Genomic DNA, 21,473 nt, shown 5'->3' with positions numbered 1-21,473 from the left:
TCCCTACAAAAAAACCTTCAAATTCATTACTTATCACTGGTCCATCACTTAAAATCCCAGTAAAACACCTTAGTTTGTTGCAGTGTGACAAAATACGAACAGATCCTGCAGATGAACTACTTTAGCAACTAGCGTAGATTCTGTTTGTTTACTGATCTATCGAGGGCCTTCAGGTTGCCGAAGGCTTTTAGGTCACATTGTGCACAGGTCATGAAAAATCATCTGACTCTCATGCCTTTCTGGGAGGTTTATTTAGCTCCGACAAATTGGAGTCCAGGCTAAGCAGAAGAGAAAGGGAGCTCTCAGCTGGTTGTGAAAGAGTGCAGCTTGATGCATATTAGAGTTCAACAGCCCTCCCCACAGCCTGGGAGCTCCAGTAACAGAATAATACACACTATGTAGGTCAGAGACGCTGCAGTGCTCCACTTCCCCAACCCAGTGAAACTGACAGGCTGGAACGCCACTGGCGGTCTACTGGGACGGAAGGATGAGAGGCTTTTTTTCTTCTTCTTCTTATTTCTCACCCCGCTCTTCATTTTTTAATGCCCCTCCCCCATCATCTATCTTCTTGCTCGTTCTCTTTTTGGGTTCTTTGTGCTCTTTCCATGCCTCGTGCACACTTCTTGAATTTGATTCTTGCATAACGCTGAAATACTCGGACAAACATGTTGGTTGTTCAGTCCCGGCTTGCTGGGGCTGTTTGGACCCGCCTATTGTGAATCGGTGTCTCCTGACAGCTTTCCACCACTGGTCATCTCTCTGGACATGTCAGTCCTATCTAACTTGTTTTGCACGGTGTCACTGTTGCCTACAACATCGCATCACATTATAAGCATGGAAGCCGAATCACCGATGGCATTTCTTAAGCCAGTTCTTAAATATGTTTTAACCAACAACACTGACGGTATTAATTTTGATTTGTGAGCCCTCGATCTCATTAATGAAGTTGATTATTTCCTCAAAAACTTGCTGTTTCCAATCCCTTATTTGTTTACCCTCTGGTGGAGAATCCAGGTACTACAGATGACTCGTATCCAAGATGGCTGCAGTACCTGCTAAGACATAGACCAAGTTGTTATTTTGAAGTCTCTACATGAATACATGAGGGGGAATTGCAAAACGTGTCTTTTAATAGTCACACAATTTAAAAATTAGTCATTAAATGTTTTATATAAAAAGGGTGAAAATGTATTGTTATAAAATGTATGTCGTATTTAGGCATGGCATACATGTCATGCTTAGTCCAGAAGTTGAGAGGAATAATTCATTTAATTTATATTTTAGATACCAAAATTAAACTGGCTACGCATGTATATTTTCTTTAGACCTGAGGTAATTTGACAAAATCTTAATAGATAATTGAAAAGTTTGTGAAGTCTGAGATTTCCAAAAGGCTTCTTCCACTCCTATATCCAGCTATTCAACAACCAATATTCAAAAATATAAAACTGTAACGTTACCTTCCTGTTGTCTGCTAAACATTTTACTCTCTCAGCCTTAATGAATCACGGACACGTCATGTAAATCGTAGTTTCTTTTCAAACACCTTTTTAAATATGTTTCCTTTTTTACATCTCACTGACTGAACATGGTTAACTCTGAGTTGTTCCCCCACTCTAGTGATCTTACTGTAACCTGGTTATGTTAGGGTGTGGTACCTTCACTGTTATGAGAAGACTGGATTTTTGAGTTCCAGCTATCCTACCCCAAGTTGGGGCTGATCCAGCCGAACGTTTGCAGATTTCTGTCACCATCCTTTTCTGTGTGCATTATATTTTACAGCATGCTTTGTCTCATTTAATATGTTGGTTTTTTTCCCCTGCGTTTTAACGTCGTTTCTGTCTCCTTCTCCGCTCCCATTGTTTGTCCCTCTTGTTTTTTTCCACTCTGCAGGATGCTGTTTTGTAACTTTTTATACAAGAAAAGCTGCACTGGAGGCCCAGAATGCACTGCACAACATAAAGACCTTAAGTGGGGTGAGTAAGCACAGCATGGGATGCTTTTAGCTGCCCGAGCCCCCACCCCACCCCCCATATCCCTGGTGCAAGCTGGGAGCTGCACCCTGGCCAGTAATGAGCTCTCGGTTCACTGAAGGCCTGTCTGGCCCTGGAAAAATATCAAGCCCCGCTATCAGTAACATTGAAACGAGGACTGTCCTGAACTTCAATACACTTGAGCCGATGAGTTAAACACAGATGCATTCAGGTGGGATTCATGCTGTTGATTCTTCAGCCAGATGTGTTGTTTGATTTCCATGAAATAAAGCGAGTTCATGGTGCCTGGGCGTCCTTAAGAAGTCCTAAATTCAATAAAATAATGTAAGTTGACCTTAAACACATTAGTCACAGGTTTTATTTTGTTGTGGTAGGGCTATTCACCCTTATATGTGTATTTTTTTTTTCTCATAGGACTTTTTGTCAAGTAAAAATTTTTTGTTCTGCGCTGATATCTTAATTGCGTTTTGTGTTTTGAAGTTAGCTACCGCTAACTAGCAGCTATTATAGCCTTGCTCTCTAACTAGTTGCTAGTTCTTTGTGTCCGTCAGTGAGTGATAGGCTTGACACATGGGGATTGACGGGGACAAGCAAAAGCCGTCGCCACTCGGGATGCAAAAGCGTCAATATTGACAGAAGTTTAAAATTTTTCAAACTTGCTTGTGCAACGTCTATGTGTACAAGCTCAAAATTTCACAAGAAATTAATGGAGAGGGACTGATGTCGTCTCCTGTGTGTCGAGCCGTTTTTAAGTGCAAATGTATTTTTGTTTTTGCCGCTGGCTCACTTCTGTTGCCAACTCAGCTGAAGCTAGGCACATTCTGTGCAAAATTTATATATTTCTTTTAAATTTCATTCATGGTGCCATTGAAAATGTCTTCATAAAAGTCTTAAATTTGACTTGCAGAAACTTGCAGATACCCTGAAGTTATTAAAGGCATGACTTTATGAATCATTGATGTCTGTGTACATTTTTAACTCCGAGTTGAAGCCTTAAAAGTATAGAGCAGCTAGGCTGAGTGGTGCCATATTTCATCCGATTTGTCCAACGAGATTGCAGCGCGCTCAACTGGAGTAAGGGCTTGTTAAAGCTACAAATCTGTCACGCCTCCTGGTCGCTCTAAATGACGCCTTGCAGTCAATTAAATCCATACCAGACAAGTCCAGGTGTCGATTAAAACCGTAGCTCAGCCTGTTTGAGGGGAGCCACTTTTCAGTGAGCTTATACCCTCGTATTGAACCGGGGTGATGAATGAGTGTCGAGGCCCAGTGTATAGCGGTGGCTCTCTTCGCTGGAAGACCATCCATCAGCTCGACATTTCAAATGGTGCGCTTCAAATGCCAATCCTGGGTCCTACTGTTACTGGCATTTCTGCAGGTGTGACTGAGTTAGCTTTGTGTCACGGTGGAAAGGCTCGTATCAGTTTCTCTGTTATCTCGCCTCTCCGCTGCTGCTCTCTGCTTGGGTGTCGGCGCTAGCTGTTCCCCACACTGAGCGGGCCATCTGTCGCTTCCCTTGTCAAAAACAAACCAGCTATTTCTCAAGTACAACATGCTCGGGCGTCTCAGGCTTGCAACTGCCTTCTTTCATGTTTTGTGGTATGTAGACAATCTATAGGCTTAATGGGTTAATGTATCCTGCCTCCACGTTTTCTTTTTATAACAAGATTGAGAATGAGCAGCGTGTTCAGAGATGTCGTTCTGGCTAAAATTAGGTTGCTCACATCCAGGATTTGCCACTCCTTGTTCGACAGGATCAGATGGTGTGAAGGAAGTATTTTAGGATCAAAAAGTTGTTAAATGAATGCTAAAGTTAGCCAGCTCGTCAACATCTCTAAATTGTTCTGAAGAAGGAAGTGGGGAGGAAGAATCGATATATTCAGCCTGAAGTGAAATTGCATACTGGAGATTTGATATCCTCCAGCAGCTTAGACACCTGCCCAGTATCTCAAACTGGTATAGTATGGTCTTAAAGTGACAGAACAAAATGAGATGCTGGATTGAAGATGTGTGAAGTTAAGAGACTAATGTGATGATATGGCAGCAGTGTCTTACATGGTTTATGTTGACGCCTGGCTGAGTCTTAATCATTTCTTTTTGTTTCCCACAGATGCATCATCCTATCCAGATGAAACCTGCTGACAGTGAGAAAACAAGTGGTAGGTGGCTGCTTTTGAAACAAAACCCAAAGGATTTGACAAAGGGGTATATTTTGACTTTTAAAAAAAGAGGAAAGGACTCATGGTTCAGTGGTTGGAGCGGGTGCACCGGGTCAGTCTGCAGTGCCAGCTGTCCTGTCTGGAAACTGTAAAGTGAAACCCATTAATGCCTTCAGAATTAGAGGAAAAGATGGAGAGAAAAAAGTGAGAAATTTGACACTTTCAGTTTCAAAATGAACTCTGTGACCACCTTATGGATATGCCTTTTATGAAGGGAAAAATCACTTCATTCTATATTTAGTTTCTTCTAATTATGCCCACTACTGTTGTCAACACTGACACAGAATGGAGGGGAAAAAGGGCATCCAGTCATGCCTTGAATTTTGCCCCTTTATAATTTTTTTCTATTCATTTTCATTCATTTTTTTACTAGTTGCTGTAAATGAAAAAAATTGTAAACTAAAATCTAAAATTGAATTGTAAAATTGAAACTAAAAGCTGTTTTGCAGAAAGCTGCAATCGGATTAGAATGAGTTCAGTCTGAGGTTGGATTGTTTATACATTGTGGATGTGATTCTCATGTCAGTCATTGCCCCACAAAGCGTTTAAACTGTTTGTTTTTCATACATGCAATAAAGCAAAGGTCTGAAACTGGTCCTCAATTTCCACCCTACCGCCACTTTTGGATGCATCCCTGCTCCAACACACTTCAATCAAAAGGCTGAATTACGTCCTTAGCATGTTTTGCAAAAGGCCTCTTCATTACCCATTCATTTGATTCAGGTGTGATGTGGCAGGGGGGGATTCAAAAGTTGCAGGACATTGATACCTGAGGACTGCAGTTGCAGTAAAGGTTTCTAAAATCTTAAACTCAAGTTTGTTTAGATTCAGTTTGGGGTTTAGATGTGTTGGTGTTGAATCGAGATTCATCTACAGTCTCCAAAAGGAAATAACTGGTTAATGTATTGCTGCTGAAATTCCTAGCATTGTAGTTGTCATGGTGTACACCGGTGTTTTTTTATAGTTCTGACAAATCGTTTAACAAAAAAAAAAAATCTGAAATTTTTTTTTGAAATCCAAAATTTGATTTCCGATTCTTAAGTTTTTTCCTTAAAAAAAAAGAAAGAAAATATCTAAAACAGGCTTTTATTTAAATAATTCTTTCTGTTATTTGACTTGAATTCCAAGTTGAAATAAATGGCTATAAACTTGTCAAAAAAAAAAAAAAAAAAGTAGATGGTGGTTCTTGGGTGAGCTGACGTCTCACTGGAAGCCAAAGAAGTGCATTGGTAAGAAAAAAAATCCAGATTTTTCACAAACTAAATCTTCAAAACCAGAAAATCTGATGAATTTATAAAATCGATTTATCCTCCAGTGCTATGTCAAAGATTTACTGCTGGACTTTCTAAAGAATGTTGATAAATTCAGACTGTACCGGTCCAGGAGATATGATGTAGCTTTAACACAGTGAGATGTTTGGCTAGAGGACGCCACTGCACCTCAGTGATGAACTGTGTATAATTTCAAGGCAGTCTGAGCAAAATAAATGTAAACATCAGAGAGGTGATCCTGTCATAAAGCAATTTATTCAGTTTAAGAAGGGTGGATATCACCAGCTTTATGATGAACAATCCATGTTTGTTTTTAAAATAGCTGCAGTGGCTTAAAGGCTTTGCGTAAATTAACAGTTTGCACTGAACCAAACATCCGTGTCAAAAGCTATGCCAAAAAAAATTACTGTCACCTTATAATGCTGTTATTAATAGCATATTGCAACTGAGTGTTGGTGGCGCTTATTATCAAAGCTCATCGATTCCTGTAACTGAATTGGTAAACGTTAGTCTTTGCTGAAAACATCCATATTTGGACTAAACTCATAAAACACCACAGTATGCATTTTCTGTTTGTTGTGAGGAAGAGCTTTGAAAAAGGATAAGTATAGACAATTGGCTTAAAACTCAAATAGAGGGAAAACAGTGCTGTGAAGTTGGCACTTTGAGTGAAAGTCGGAACGTGCTAGAAATGACAGCGAGTGGAGGTTCAGGCGGAGCGGTGTAACATCGACCGTTTCTTTTCACTGCTCCTCAGTTGTCCAGGAATAACCGCTCTCCTTTATCCCATCTGCAGCAGTGGAAGACAGAAAACTGTTTGTGGGAATGGTTTCGAAGAAATACGGCGAGAACGAGGTCAGAATGATGTTCTCGTCTTTTGGGCAGATCGAAGAATGCCGAATTCTCCGGGGACCGGACGGTCAGAGCAGAGGTAAGTGCGCTTTTAGCGTCCAGGCACTCAGCTCTGAGCATTACAGTCGCCACCCCCTCTGAACAGCCAAGAAGATATTCTCATTAAGAATTCATGGCGCTCCTTCCGAACTTAATTTAAACTCCAACAATCCACGAATCGAGAGCTTTTTAAAAAAAATGTATATATATACCTTCAGTAGAGTCCTTCCTGTCCTCCCCGTCGCTGTGACTCCGAGCCTCCACATGTCACGGTGAAGGGCTGCTGCACTCGCTGCCCGGCACAATGGCCCGTCTCCTTGGCAACTGCTGGCGGCTGGTGTTCATTGGCTCAGCTGGCAGACACCTCAGCTCAGCTGCTCCTTTGCCACATCCTTAATCATACACTGCAAAGGCTGGAATTACCTCGTATCTTCTGCATAGCTTTCTGTTGCATAAGGACTCAGATTGCAGTGAGATCTAATGAACATATACGCTTCAGCCTCCATTTAACGCAGTTAGCTTCAACTTCCTGCTTTTTCTAGCTATATATGGAGTGTAGCTACATTTATAAATGAGCTTTATTAGTTGTTTTTTTTTTGTTGTTTCCAGGCCTGAATTATTTCAGCCAATCACTGTGTGTATGTGTGCATTTGTTTTGATACAATCACGTCGACCGTCTTCCCCTTGACACCACATAGTCGAGCCTCTTGGTGGCAACTTAATCTGTTGATCATTGTGCTCATGTGACCAGTGTTTACTGTTCTCCTCGTTGTGTTTTTTCTCCGTGTGCTAACCAGTGAGGGTGGTTCTGTGTGCTTGGGAGTTGCCATTTTCTGTACTGTAATGTCTGTTTTTTGGGGTTCATAACGAGTTGTCCAAACCTTTTTTTGTCTTGTTTTTGTTTCTTCTTGTCCCTCCCTCCCCCCCTTTCCTATTGTTATCCCCCCTACAGGCTGTGCGTTTGTCACATTTGCTACCAGGGCAATGGCACAGAATGCAATCAAAACCATGCATCACTCTCAAACTATGGAGGTACTGTACCCCTTAGCACCTATTTCTCATTTCCCCCCTTTTTTACCCCCTCGTACATTTTTGCTGCCCCCTTGTGTTGGAAATATGAAGACCTTGTTCCATCAGAAATGAATTCAATAGGGCATGAGGTGTATCTAAAGCAACTGCTTATTACAATATCAAATCATTTGCAGAATAATTGAATAAAAGTAAAAACATTGTTTGTTATAGTTCATAAAAATGCCTGTCCTCTTCTATTTAGAGCTGAAATAAACACACCTCTGTTCTGATAGGGATCTAATGGTGTTTTTTTTTTTTGTCTTTTTTTTTCTGTCACGGTGAAAATAACCCACTCACATCAAATTTAGGTGAAAATAGAGTTAGCCCACCCTTTCCCACATCTTGGAAGAACTGGGGCTGTACTCTCGTATTAGCCGGTGGAGTCTTTGTGGAAGTAGAGCAGCAGTAATTTGACAGCTAGGTCAGAGGCTCCCCAGTGAAGTGTTGGACCCAGTCTAATTAGGAGCTAAACCAAACAGAACGCTCCTCCTACTAGATTAAATTTAAGCCCCATTGGGGGTCACCACTTCCTACCCTCCTCTCCCTTCCTCCCGATATCGTTTCCTCCCCGATTTTCTTAGCTGCCATGGGAGGTGCTGTTGGTGCAGAAGCCATTTTCCCTATCCAGCCTGGTCCCTGTCTGGCTCTTAACTCTGAAAAAAATACTTTTGCACCGCATGCCTTGTCCATGCGTCTGTCTGGACAATATGTGACTGTATGTTTGCGAGGTTCTGTGTAATATATTGCATTTTTTCCGTTACGTCCGCTGACATCCATGTTTGAGTGTTTTTTTTTTCTATCATTTTTTTCTTCTGTTTTAAACGTTGTGTCCATATGTTGTGTGATATTTGTGGACTGAGTTTAGCTCTGCAGAGTGCTAAAATTATTCACCGTCTGCACCATCGTCCCATACCCCCTTTTTTGGAATGTAGCCTGGCTCAGCAATGCATGGCAGATGTCCTCTCTGTTAGCTTTGATATGCATGTGTGCAATGCATATCAAAGCTAATTCCTTTGCCACCATGTGACTGTGCATTGATAAATAAAAGGTTAATGTCTTTGTGTGTGTCTGCACTTTGGAACCAGTTTGACGTCCCCTACCTTTTTTACTGCTTCAGGGTTGTTCTTCACCTTTGGTTGTAAAGTTTGCCGACACCCAGAGGGACAAGGAGCAGCGGCGCCTGCAGCAGCAGCTCGTGCAGCAAATTCAGCAGCTTAACAACGCCTCCACCTGGGGAAACCTGGCAGGGCTGGGAACCCTGACACCGCAGTATCTAGCGGTAAGTGTCGACGAACAAACTGTCTACACCTCTACAGCATTTATAACTTCCAAAAGTAGATACACACCTTGAATTTTTTCGTTCTCCAACCGCAAATGGTTGCAACCATGTAATTATAAAAAAATATGGTTTTAATTTTTTTTTATAATTGAAAAAACCTAGAAAGTTTGGGTTCAACCTGATGCATTCGTAATTTATAGAGTTTATTTCTGAGTAATTTAATATTTAAGCCACGTGTCAAACTCAAGGCCCACTATTTATGTTTCCCTCTAGACTCTAGAGCAGCAGTGTCGCATCCATTTCGAGCCATATTAGGATGATGAATGTCCCTAAAGGGCCGGTTGTGGCAGAAAATATTAATTAAAACCCATTAAAGAATTGCTACAACATATTAATAAATAGCTGACTTCTTAAAATTAAATACTGAACATATTTCCACATTATAATTTGGCACTATAAAAATTAAATCTACTTTTATTTGATTGATAAAATATTTAAGTGCACAACTGTTGCCTTGAAATTTAGAGTGCAGTGGGCCACATAAAAAGCTATGGCGGACCGGTTTTGGCCCTCTGGCCTCGATTTTGACACGCATGCGCCAAAGGGCCACATAGGTAGAACTTCAAAATCACATCTTATCAGTCGATTCAAATCAGTTTTTATTTTTTACAGTGACAATCAGTGTGAAAGGATATTAAATGTTTAATTTTAATTGCGTCATCATTGAATCTAGAGAAAGCTACAGTGCTTTAACAGTTTAATAGATATTTTTCTCAATACATTCTGCCAAAACTGACCCTTTGAGAAAATTTAGGATCTTCATGTGACCTGAAATGAAAATGATTTTGACAACTTGGCCTTAAACGTGCGTAACTACAGTTGATGCACCCAAAACTGACTCTTTCATGTAAGAACAAATGGTAAATATTAATTTTTAGATTTTAGAGCCAAAATACATGAAGACCTTCTTGACTTTGTTTTTTTTTTATATTAAGTATGGCACCATTTTTCCTCTTCTACACAATTATGCTCCATCATATATGATCCCAATAGAATATATGTTTGTGGTTTTAAAAAGAGAAAAGTGATCAAGAAGTATAAATCCTTCTGCAAGCTTCATACAGTTTGATGAAACAAATGAAGCAGAAAGTGAAAAGGGCAACATTTCAGCGCTGATGCATTGTCTGCTGGTCTGACGTTTTGTTCTGTGGAGCTTCATAGATGCAGAAACTTGACGATTAAGTCTGATCTATACACCCATTTTCTTGGCTCAGACTAGAAAACATCTTCACTCCCAGTTTGTGTCCTGGCTAACGAGGAAAGGCACGTGACTCGCACGGGTGTTCTGTAACGCTGAGCCAAACACCATGTGACTCGAACATGAACAGACGAGCCGTTTGGTTTCTGCCAAGAAAACGAGGACAAAAACCTGGCAGGCTGCTATTTCGTCAATCTGAAATATACATTTTAAATAGGACGGCAAAAATCCTCAATAAATATTTTAAAACATGCAGAATTCATGCTGAAATGTGTCCAGTAGTTTCTATTTATATAGATTTTAAATAATTTAGAGTTTAAGAGAGTGCTCTGTTTGATCTGCGTCTGTTTTTTTTTTTCTTTCTGCTTTCAGTTGCTCCAGCAGGCGACATCAACCAGTAATCAAAGCAGTTTCAATGGCATTCAGAGGCTAGGAGGTGAGTTTTACTATCAAATGTTAAAAACCATTTATCTCATTATTCGGACTGTTAAAGGGAAGTTTCTATGTCACCGATTCTACCATGTGGTTCAAGTATAATAAATCGTGTTGCTGCTTTACATCGCGGGGATATTGCACATGGCCTGGAGCTATTGTAATACTGCAAGGCCTTCGTATTGACAGCACTTTTCCATTAGTCGAGCTAATGTAGTGCAGCTGTTGGTATTAAAAAAACGATTTGAAGTCCAGTGTTAAATCTAAGGCTGAGTTTTTCTGCTGGAGCAGTAATTTATCAATTAAAAGTGTGCAGTTGTGTGACGGTACATTTAACTGCTTAAAAGAACGATTTCTTTTAATGATAAAATAATGGAAATGTGTTAAAGTAAAAGCTGTGGGGTTGTTTGGCGGTTTCTATCCGTCAGAGTACTTTAAACCTTTTTTTTCTTTAGTTAAAACATTGCAATTTGGAAAGAAATTGTCATAATCATAACGATGAAAACAAAGGCAGGCTCTGGAGGAAGAAAAAATCCACATTTTATTGTGGATCGGTAGGCCTCTGGGTTGTCCTGCTGCTTTTCAATTTAGGTTTTACACCTTTAACTGTAGGCTATGACAATTTAGTTATCATGATTAGAGAAGTCATAATCTTTAAATTTCATCTACATTTTAAGAGTAGAACATCTTAAATGTGCCTCAATTTTCCAACATGGATATTGAATGTTCTTCTATTGACCTTTTTTCCATTTTATTTATTTTTGTCTCATTTCATGGGTTGTAGTTGTGTTGGAAGAATTACATTACTGTAAATCTTGTGTTTCATGCTTGTTGGAAAGAACTCATCGCCTGACCTTAACGTTTTCAGAAACTTTTAAAACTAGTTTATTGTCGTTCATTGAAATAAAAAAATGGCTGCCTTATTTACTCCGTGCTCCTTCAGGATATCAAAGTTTTAACTGGTGTGATCCGCATGACAAACAAGGACTCCAGTAGTTGTCTTAAAACCCTTCATGTAAAACATGTGACAGTGCTCTCTGTGTCACTGAGTGAAAAAAACAAAAAATCCCAAAATAAGTTGAGTTATAGTTAAGAACCTTCTGTGAAACTAAATTGGCACGTTGCACTATTGCAAAAGTAAATGACAGAAATATTTGGTGCATGTACAAATATATGTAAAAATTTTTTACTTTTTATTTCCGCTAAAGTTCTATAATGTTGTCTGTACGTGGTGTCAGATTCCTTGTTTGCACATATTTTTGACTAATAAAGCTTATTCTGATGCTGAAGGTTCTAAGTAATTTATCAAGTTGGTTTTCAGAACCCACATAGCTCTTAGGTTTAAAACCTAAAGGGACTAAAGGTCAACAAGTCATGAATTTAACATACTGAAGCACACTGTCTGCAGACTGCTAAAATAACGTAGCTTAATGTTGGATTCTTCAAAGGCAGCAGAGAGAATATATTGTTTTATGCTTGCATTCTGGGCAGAAAATTGCGCTGCAAGAGAATTTGAAAAGGCTCACGCCTGCAGGAGCTTAAACATGGCCGTCATCCGTATTACCTCTGCTGCTTTGTATTTTCAGCAGGTGTGAATCCTCTTCAGCTGCAAAACCTGGCCACGTTGGCTGCGGCCGCAGCTGCAGCCCAGAGCTCTGCCAGCCCGACTTCAACCAGCGCTCTGTCAACCAGCAGCGCAGCCCTGGGGGCTCTCGCCAGTCCAGGTGAGTTAAAGTCAAACATAAGCTCAGGTTAGTCGCTTTCCCTCCCCTGTTCATCATTATGAGTTTATAGCAGTGAAGACGCAGGTCCAAACCTCAGAATTAGACTAGCCTTATTTGCAGGATTCAGATCAAAGTTAGGTGGTTTTACTTTACCAGCCTGCATATTTGTGGTCTTCAGTTTATGTGGGTGAATTTGGTGAATTTAATCTCTCAACATTGTTTCCCGTCAGATGTATTAACGTTTTATGTTTAAGGTTTCCTAAGCCAGTCCTGTGGAAGATGCGTTTACATTGTGCAAAGCGGAATTACAAAAATAAATTCATTGTATAGAAACATGCCAATTTTGAGGGGAAAAAAAACCTTCAGTGTTTTAATAAAAGTATTTGCACTAGGATGAGGTGTTTGTTGTTTTTGGGCTGTATCGAAATTGGAGTATTTCACAGAACTGCAATGGGAAATACACGAGACATGTGACCAACAGCCTGATGATGTTACTGGCGAAAAGACGAAGTTGTAGCAGCATGTTTTTTAAATGACACATGAACAAACTTATCCACGTGTGATTTTAATTGAGTTTATTTAATGAAAACATCGTAATGGTGAAATTGTGTTTTTCAACATTAGATTAATTTCGACAAAGTTTTCCCCACATTTCTAATGGAAACTCAGCTACTGTCTTCCACCAACTAGTTCAACTGTATTTCAGTAATTGACCACTTTTCCTCATGAAACTAATTATCTTTGTATACATTTTTTAAAAATCTGCCTGCAGGTTCAACAGCAGGGTCCAGTGCTGGTGCTGCCATGAACACCCTGGCCTCTCTGGGCACACTGCAGAGTCTTACTGGCACCTCTATGGGCCTCAACAACCTTAATGCTCTCACTAGCGGTGTCAGTGGTGAGTCTCCTCTTCGTACGCCTCAGAAAATACCAAAGAAGAAACGCGACCCGTTAAATACGAAGTGTTTTATTTGGGTGCGACTCATCAGTTTGCTCTGCTGTTCCAGGTATGGGGGCCATGAACGGAGGCCTGGGAGCCTCCATGGCCAACGGCTCGGCTGCAAGTTCCATGGATGCACTGACACAGGCCTACTCAGGGATGCAGCAGTACACGGCCTCAGCCCTGCCCTCCCTCTACAGCCAGTCTCTGCTGCAGCAGAGCGTGGCTGGCAGTCAGAAGGAAGGTGAATACATCCTCAACGAACACACAACACTTTCCAAACGCTGCGCATGGAGAATTTGCTGAACTAGACATGAGTAATTACTGTTGAATGTTTCCAAGGTCGTATGTAACTTTAGCTCCTGGTTTCTTACTAAATGGAGTAGGGCCAGAGGGCGCCAACCTGTTCATCTACCACCTGCCGCAAGAGTTCGGGGACCAGGATCTTCTGCAGATGTTCATGCCTTTCGGAAACGTGGTCTCTGCCAAAGTCTTTATTGACAAACAGACCAATCTGAGCAAATGCTTTGGTAAGTGAATATAGATGTGTTGTGTAATTGGTGAATAGCTGTGGGGTGATGGTTAAGCTTAAATTACCACAGGATCTGACAGAGGCACCTTAAAAAGTAGCTTGGTTTGTAACAATATTACTTATTTTTGTGTAAAGATCAGAGTTTTATTACTCTGGGTAGCTTAGTTAATACTTTGAAATCATGTTTTCTATTTGAAAGGATCCATTTCCTAAAGATGAGGGACTGGATATCGGTGCAGTTTTAGGTTGTTCACTTCTAGATTTTGCACTTTAGCAGCTTGACCTGGATGTGATTCGTTCATTAGGAACTTGAGTTCAAACCCTGAGTAAATCAAAAATTGTCTCGATGTAACACTAAATAAAAACGGGACGTGATTTACTCAGTGGTGGTCGACCAAGAGGCAGATCCCTTCATGTTTTCATTATGTTGCTGATTCAACACCTGGGAGTTTCTCCTCCGCATGTCCAGGTTCTGCAGGAACCTATTTAACCATCTATTAATTAGTTCTCCTCTTGAGAACTACAGCTGGTCATCCTGGATCTATAACATTTTATTACATATTTATACTCAAAGACCTCTCCTCATGCATTTTAGCTTAAGTAAAATGCTCACTGTGAAGCATTTTAAACAACAATTTTGTGAAATGCCAATAAAGAATGACACAAGTGAGACAAGTTGTCAGCGGGTTAATTAGCTGAGCTACCTGCTCAGGTAGCCACCCTGCCATCTGCCATCGACAACTTAAGTGTTGGAAAATCTGAAATATCTAAATGTAATTTATAAGGTGATGTTGTCTAATTATAATATTGATGGTTCTACTTTAGTTTCTAAGACTGGTTTTCAAAGCTGAAAATATTTCAAAAAATTTCATTTTTCCATCAAGTCAGAGTGTGTGGAAGCCTTTCTACAGCCGTGGGGTAGGTTTTAGGGTGGATGGAGTGCAGCACGTCTCCATGTTGCTCCCAGCTTGAGAGAGACCATTCACAAGACTGCCTGGAATTGCTTCAGTCACACATTTTCATATTTCTTAGTTTACACCACATAAACTAACATCTTGTTAGTTTGTGTGGTGTAATTATTTTTTCCCCCCAAATATATGCACATTGTTGAGCTGGATTTCAGAAAGAATCCAAGGAAAGCCAAATCTTAAAAAATCTCCTGAATCCAGGATGCATGGAAATTTTGATGAATTTTAAAATATTTTTTAGAATCACTTTCAGACCAAATGTCCATCCTCTTTAAACCAATACAGAAACTTGATCAACACTAGCAGATACTGCAGTACCTTGTCATTTAACTGGCAAGACTGCCCCCAACTGGTGACTAAATGTTACAACAATTAAGTCTAGAGTCTAAAGCAGTGGTGCACAAAGTCGGTCCTCGAGGGCTGGCATCCTGCATGTTTTAGTTCTCTCCCTGGTGGTAGTAACAACCTTTTCAGCATGTCAATGTTCTTCTTAGGCCTTCTAACGAGCCATCATTTTATCCAGGTGCGTTAAACCAGGGAGAGAACTAAACCCTGCAGGATGTTGGCCCTCGAGAACCGACTTTGGGCACCACTGGTCTAAAGTCTGCATACCAACTCGAGTAAATGCATCCAAGCATCCAGACTGTCTGATTAAACGGGCAGAGTGTTTTGGGCTATGCTGTAAAGCAGAGGGTCTTTCATGCTGTCTCTGGCGTTGGTGCGTTACACAAAGTATTTTTAGGAATGGATGAAGCAGGCTGACGATAAGCTTGTGTTTTGACCCCTGACCTCCATTCTATTATTGCTTAAAAGCTGCATTTAAGGCAGGAAACCAGCCAGTTTAATCCTACTCAGAATAACGTTATGGTTCAGTTCCTGTTTTAACCAAATCTTTCAAATCTTAACTACAGTACAGATGTAACTATAGATGCCAAACACTACTGTGTTCAGTGATCACATGAGATTTTAACGTGTGTTTGTTGTTGTCGTTTGTTTTTTTAGGGTTCGTCAGCTATGACAATCCTGTCTCCGCGCAGGCTGCCATTCAGGCCATGAACGGTTTCCAGATCGGCATGAAGAGGCTGAAGGTTCAGCTGAAGCGCTCCAAGAACGACAGCAAGCCCTACTGATCCTTGCCTGGGGCCTCCCCCCCAGCTCCCTCCCCAGCTCAGTTCTAGCACTGCTAGGGTAAGTTCACCCTCCTGCCAAGGTCACCACAGCAGAGACTCAGGGGGGGGTCAAAGGGGACAGGAGCCCACCACAGGAGGAAGACTCACCCTTTTCCTTAAATGAAAAGAAAAACAAACGAGAAAAAAAAGGTTGCTAAGATCTCTCCACGTTTTTGCTGTATTTCATTCCTGCGGTTTTTATTATGTACTTTTGAGTCTGAAATATTTTAATGTATATGATTATTTATGACTATCACTGGAGTCAGTGTTTGCTGGAGGTATTTTGTGTCACTGTATTTAGTGGAGAGCATCAGATGTGTTTCCATGCCACTTCATTGCCTTCAGGTCAAGTGAGCCAGGTTGACTAAGGATCAGTCGTTGTTGTTGAAGGGCTGAAGCGAGGCCGCACAGACCCTGAGCCAGAGCTGCAACCTGCTTTTCACTTCTCATCTGTAGTCTGTCTCATGTTGTGTCGTCGTTGTCGTGAATATCTAGCAGTCTTTTCTGTTTCCCCTCTTCTGTTTTTTTTTTTTTTTTTTGTCTGTTTACATTCATTGTCTAAGCCATTTTAGGCTAGGCTACCTCTTTTTTTCCCTCTATTAACAACCTCCTCCAGTCATTCCATCCATCCTCCAAGTCTCCCACAAGGGACTGGGCTTTAGATGGATCTCTTTCGGTGCCAAGTATAAAAGTATGTGCATGCCAGAGTCTGCCATAGTCCTAGTGGTGTCACTTCTGTAAATCGGTGTGTTGTTTTTTTGTGTGTCGGGAGAGAAGGGGGGGGGGGGACGTGTTTACCCTGCTGTCCTTGCTGTTACGTGGTGACTTGCATTATTTTTTTTGTTGTTTATTGTGCCTCATGGCTTAAAAAAAATTTCTTGTGCTGTGCCCCTAACTTTCTCTTCTCTCCTCTTTGTCCTGTCTCCTCTCTCTCTCTCTCTCTCTTCGTGTTTTTGTTCCTTTTTTAGAACAAATCTCCATGCCTGTTTGCTCATCATTAGCCTAGCATGTCTTCATGATGTTGAAAGCCAAGCCAAACCCCCTCTCCCTGGCCTCATCATCCCACCATTGTCTGTGATGTCTCTCTAAGCTCGCCTGACCAATACCCGGCCACCCACTGACCCTGACCTTAGCTCAACCTGATTTTTCTGCATGTATGATCATGTTTTTCTTTTGTTTTTTGTTGTTTTTTTCTCGCTTTTTTCTATAAGAAAATGTGACGGGCAGGAGAGAGGTCAAGCATATTAATGTGAAAACTTAGCTGCAATGATTTCATTGAAGAGACGTTTTTGTTTTTCTGTTAATATTTTAAAAACCTGTGGGATTTCTAATTTTTAATTTAGCTATGTATTTTCTTTTTACCTCTCTCAGTAATAGTTCACTTGAAAGTTGAATACAGGGATTGGCACACATGTGTGCTATTTGGTGCCATTAGCAATATTTTGGCTTCTTAAAGAAAAAAAAAAAAAGATCCTACAGACCACTTTTCCAACATTTTTTTCCAAAGTCTGACAAGTAAAAGTTGCTCTAGGCGATTTGTTTCGATCTCTACATTATGTGGGCAGTGTGACGATTTACATTAAGGCTATTTAAAATATTTTCTTTTTTCATTTACAAAAATGAGTGTATTTACCTTTTTATTAAACTATCAATGGCACAATAAAAGGTACATTTGCTCTGCTGAGAGAAATGACTACCTACATGAGTCAACTTTTTTAGAACTGATTCACAAATAGACAATCTGTGGTTTAAATGCACACTTAGATTACCTATATTTTGTACCATTGAATCTATAGAGGTTTAACTAACAACCCAGGCACAACTTTGGGTTTTTTGTAGATTTTTGTTGTATTGTCATCTATGTTGGGGAGCGGGAGGGGGGAGTGTTTTCAGTTTATTAGTCTTTTTTTTTTTTTTTCTTTAAAAAAAGGACTAAAATTTGAGTTTGGTGACCATTTGCGGGGTCATTTGTAGTAAATTTAGTAAAATTCTGGTTTAATTAAAAATGACATCTGGTTTGAGAATTTTAAGGGTCAAATTTTGAGGCTAATTTTATTTTAAATTTTTTTCCTGTTTTATAAAGTGTTCGACTTCAAAGGTACGTCTTGTTGACTCTGTGAATTTATTATTATTATTTTTTTTTTCCATTACTAACTTAATCGATGGATGTTTCACTTTGGTTTCGTTTGGATTGCCTCATGTTTGAAAAATGATTTAAAATGTCTGTTAATCATCCATGGACAATGTTTTAATTTTTAATTTTTTTTGGTTGTTGAAGTGCCCATGTGTCAAACTCTTGTTTTTGAATACACAACTTTTTGGGGGGTTTGTTTGCTGTAATATCTAGTTTTTCTTTACACACACACACACACACACACACAGGCAACACTTAATGTGGTTGCATCAGTGGGAGCCCCTGAAGAGGAGATCACTTGGACAAAAACACAACCTGTGGGTCTCTGCACATTTTAGACACACGTTTGCTTTTTATCTAACCTGTTTGCTGTTTTCTGATTTTGTTTCTCGCATGGCACATTTGAAAAGCTCCACCACTTTAGTGTTGGGATACAAATACATTCCATTATTCTGCACCAAGTTTACACTTTTTTATCAGGGTGAAATTTTCTCTCTTGTGCTACACATTGTTAAAACAACCCTGCTAAAAAAAATAATTAAAAAAAAGACCACTTCACCCACCCTCCACCCCTTAAAAAGAAAAAAAAGTGAAAGAAAAAAAGGGTTCCTAAACAAACTGCTTACCTGGTGGCGCTAAAGAGTTGTCAACTCAGGGGTTTTTATGTGTTTAAAACTTCAACACGCAGGATTACGACACAAAATGCACACTTTTCTCACCATTTTGAATCTTTTTAAATTGGGATTTTTTTTTTTTTTTTGGTTTCCTTTTATTACAACCCAAAAATATATATATATTAAAAAAAAAAAAAAAATACCAAATTTGCAACAGCGCTCAAGAAAAGTGTTCTAGTTTTGTAAGGAAATGTGAAGCACAATTGTGGGAGCTAAACACTTTGACAGAATGTGGTGAGTGTGTGTGATTTTGATCCAAAATTCTCAAGGTACCACTGATTTCTCTTTTAATATGGGCATGTGCTTTTTACAGTGTTTTTTCTATCCAAATGCAATACAATATTCAAAGTGCCATATATAAATATATGTCTAGAAACTGCCTACACTTGTTATTAGGCCTTGGTTTACAAGTTGCTGCAGTTTGCCTTTTTTTCCATTTGTTTTTGTTTTGTTTTTTCTGGTCTGTTAATGCCAGTGTCATAAAGCTCTTTGTTACCTGCTAATATCCCCACTTTCCCCCCCCCTTCTCTCTCTCCCTCTTTCTCTGTGCTGCGTTATTGGTAAATGTGTTTTGTGATGTACTCGATTTGAACAGTTGGTTTTTAAAAAAAAAAAAATGTAGATAAACAATAAACTTCCCAATACATTTGAAGGTTAAGCGTCTCAGTGCGTATTGAAACACTTCGTGATGCCAACTGTGTTGTGATCATCTGGTTGTTTTTTTTTGGGGGGGGGGTTGAAGTTGAAAAGCGAGCTAAAGCATAAAAGTGAGCTGTGAGGGGTCACATGTTAAGACAATTAGATCGCAGGTGTCTTGCAAAGTAGTTCATGGTGTATTACATTTTAAAAAAATCAATAAAAACAAAAAAAAAAAAGCACAATGTATAGTCAGAGCAGTCCCAACAGGAACTGGACTCACTTCAGGGGCTTCCATCTCAAATCTCCCATCAGCTCTAACAATCACTTTGACTCTTGCTGTTTCTCATTTTGAAGTGCTTTTCTTTTCTTTTTTTTTTGTTTGTGTGTGGGTAGCTTTGCATCTCTGTAGATGTGTTGATCTGGGGAAAAACAAGTTAAAGAAGAAAAAAAACACCTTATTTTCTTGTCTACTAATCAGTAGGACTTTATTCATGTTCCACCAATAATTTAATAGATGTTTCGTCTTGTCTCGAGGAAAGCCAAAGTGAGTGCATCTTGATGTGAGCTGTATTATACACACAGTAGAGTTTATTTCTGTCCAAACTTTTGGAAAGAGGGTGGGATTTAAAAAAAAAAAAACAAGAAAAAAAAAAGACGTATACAGGCTGTCCCGATTTCTACAACTGGTTGTTCATATGTATTTTGTACCAGTGAAGCTTTTTATATTGGAAATTAAAGGAAAAGGAAAAAAAAAAAACATCTATATTGAAAAGAATAAAAAAACAAAACATGTCCGGCCTCTCAACGTGGCCTTGCCTTGACCAGGTCTTGAGTTTGGCGATGTCTAGCTTTGATTTTTATTTTTATTTTTGTCCTGCTTTAGCCTCTAAAAGATGAGTTTGATTTTTACTCGGATCTCTACATGGTCCTCACTTCGTTAATCAGTTTCGGGGGAGGGTTGGGATCCTCTAATCGTGGTAAGTTTCATGTTAGTGATTGTGCTTTCCACATAATTTAATGGTCAGGATTTTTTGACAACCTGTGTGGATAATTGTCTTAGTTAAGAAGTTGCGTGGTTAGTTTAAAGCTTTGCTTTTTACTTGTGTAGTTTTTGTTTTCCTTCCCACCATAGCGGAGTGTGTAGTTGGAAGATTTTTTCGTTTTGTTTTTCTTCTTTTTTTCGTTTTGATCAGTGTTCGTTTGTGTGGTGTGTTTCTTTGCCTCTGTCTCGAAATTAAACCATTTCCCCTAATATGGACTGTGTGTCTTTGTCTGTTTTGTGCTCGTACGGTGTTGTACAGACATTTTATGGACCACCCTTCCCTCTCCCAGTGTGTCGTGTCTCTCTTGTGCTTCTCTTTGCTGTAGCCTTTTTAATGTGAATCAAGCTTTTGCAGATCTCATGTCAAGGTTGCTAAACACCTTTGGCGCTAATTAAAAATGTAGTCCATTTCCAATATGAGCTAGACATGAAGATGGAGCAGAAATCCATTAAGGTTAAAAGTTTTTTTTGGTTTTACTTCTCAATTTACCTTAGCCTTAACCTTAAACACACTTCCTTAGTTTTTAGGGTTTTTTTGGTGATTGACCAGAAATGGAGACAATGTTTTGACAGGATCACTAATAGTTGCATGTTTCGTTTTCAATCTGGCCTTTGAAAGTTTGCTACAACCTGCTTAGAAGATTTAAAAATCCACTGCTTGCTTCTGAAAAGCATCTTACTTCCTGAGCGAATTATTCATCATCTTTGTGGACAATTACTTAACATGTCAGGAGATGATTTCATAACATGTCATGTCTGGTTCTGTGGCGTCACGGTCCCAAATGATTACCTAACATGCCAAAGAGCCTCGCCCTTAAACCACAAACGTGTTTTACAACATTACAAAAAAAAAAAATTAAACATAAAAATGTGGATGGAGGGCCTACTGCCATATTACTGTTTACACTCCAACGTTTCAGTCCACCAACCTCTTTATCTAAACGTATTAAAAAACAAGGTAAAATTTTAAGAAAAAGTACCAAACCATTGCTGTACAGTAGCTCCACCCAGTGGTAAAATAATCAAATGAATCAAGAAATTAGGTACAAATTGACGTTTAAAACAGAATTTTGCACCATGACAAAAGCCCGTGTTAAGGCTTGATGGAACTTTTTATTTCATCTCCATTACTATTTCTCAATCCATGTGAGAATTGGCTATTAAAAAGAAAAAGGTTTTGTAGGTATCCAGGTCTGGTGGGTGTTTAGAAAAGCACTATGCCGTTATCAAACTGGG

At 39.6% G+C, this 21,473-nt stretch overlaps 1 protein-coding gene across 7 annotated transcripts in view; it reads left to right on the top strand.

Moving 5' to 3' along the window:
* The window catches only part of LOC116735801 (CUGBP Elav-like family member 2), a 37,709-nt gene extending 17,256 nt beyond the window's left edge, over positions 1-20,453 (top strand). For 3 of the 7 annotated variants that reach the window (XM_032587909.1, XM_032587949.1, XM_032587959.1), the window contains exons 3-13: positions 1,894-1,976; positions 4,105-4,153; positions 6,281-6,415; positions 7,328-7,407; positions 8,564-8,725; positions 10,356-10,419; positions 12,002-12,139; positions 12,912-13,037; positions 13,147-13,323; positions 13,463-13,609; positions 15,582-20,453. In XM_032587909.1, the coding sequence (XP_032443800.1) occupies positions 1,894-1,976; positions 4,105-4,153; positions 6,281-6,415; positions 7,328-7,407; positions 8,564-8,725; positions 10,356-10,419; positions 12,002-12,139; positions 12,912-13,037; positions 13,147-13,323; positions 13,463-13,609; positions 15,582-15,709 (1,289 nt within the window). In that variant the 3' untranslated portion in view covers positions 15,710-20,453. The remainder of the gene's footprint in view (positions 1-1,893; positions 1,977-4,104; positions 4,154-6,280; positions 6,416-7,327; positions 7,408-8,563; positions 8,726-10,355; positions 10,420-12,001; positions 12,140-12,911; positions 13,038-13,146; positions 13,324-13,462; positions 13,610-15,581) is intronic. The other 4 variants (XR_004342437.1, XM_032587938.1, XM_032587931.1 and 1 more) reach the window with 4 other exon arrangements.
* The last annotated feature ends 1,020 nt before the right edge of the window (positions 20,454-21,473 follow it).

Source organism: Xiphophorus hellerii, chromosome 2 (assembly GCF_003331165.1).
Source record: "Xiphophorus hellerii strain 12219 chromosome 2, Xiphophorus_hellerii-4.1, whole genome shotgun sequence".
NCBI classification, from domain to species: domain Eukaryota; kingdom Metazoa; phylum Chordata; class Actinopteri; order Cyprinodontiformes; family Poeciliidae; genus Xiphophorus; species Xiphophorus hellerii.
The sequence above is the reverse complement of the archived record's forward strand: the minus strand, read 5'-3'. Positions and strand labels throughout refer to the sequence as shown.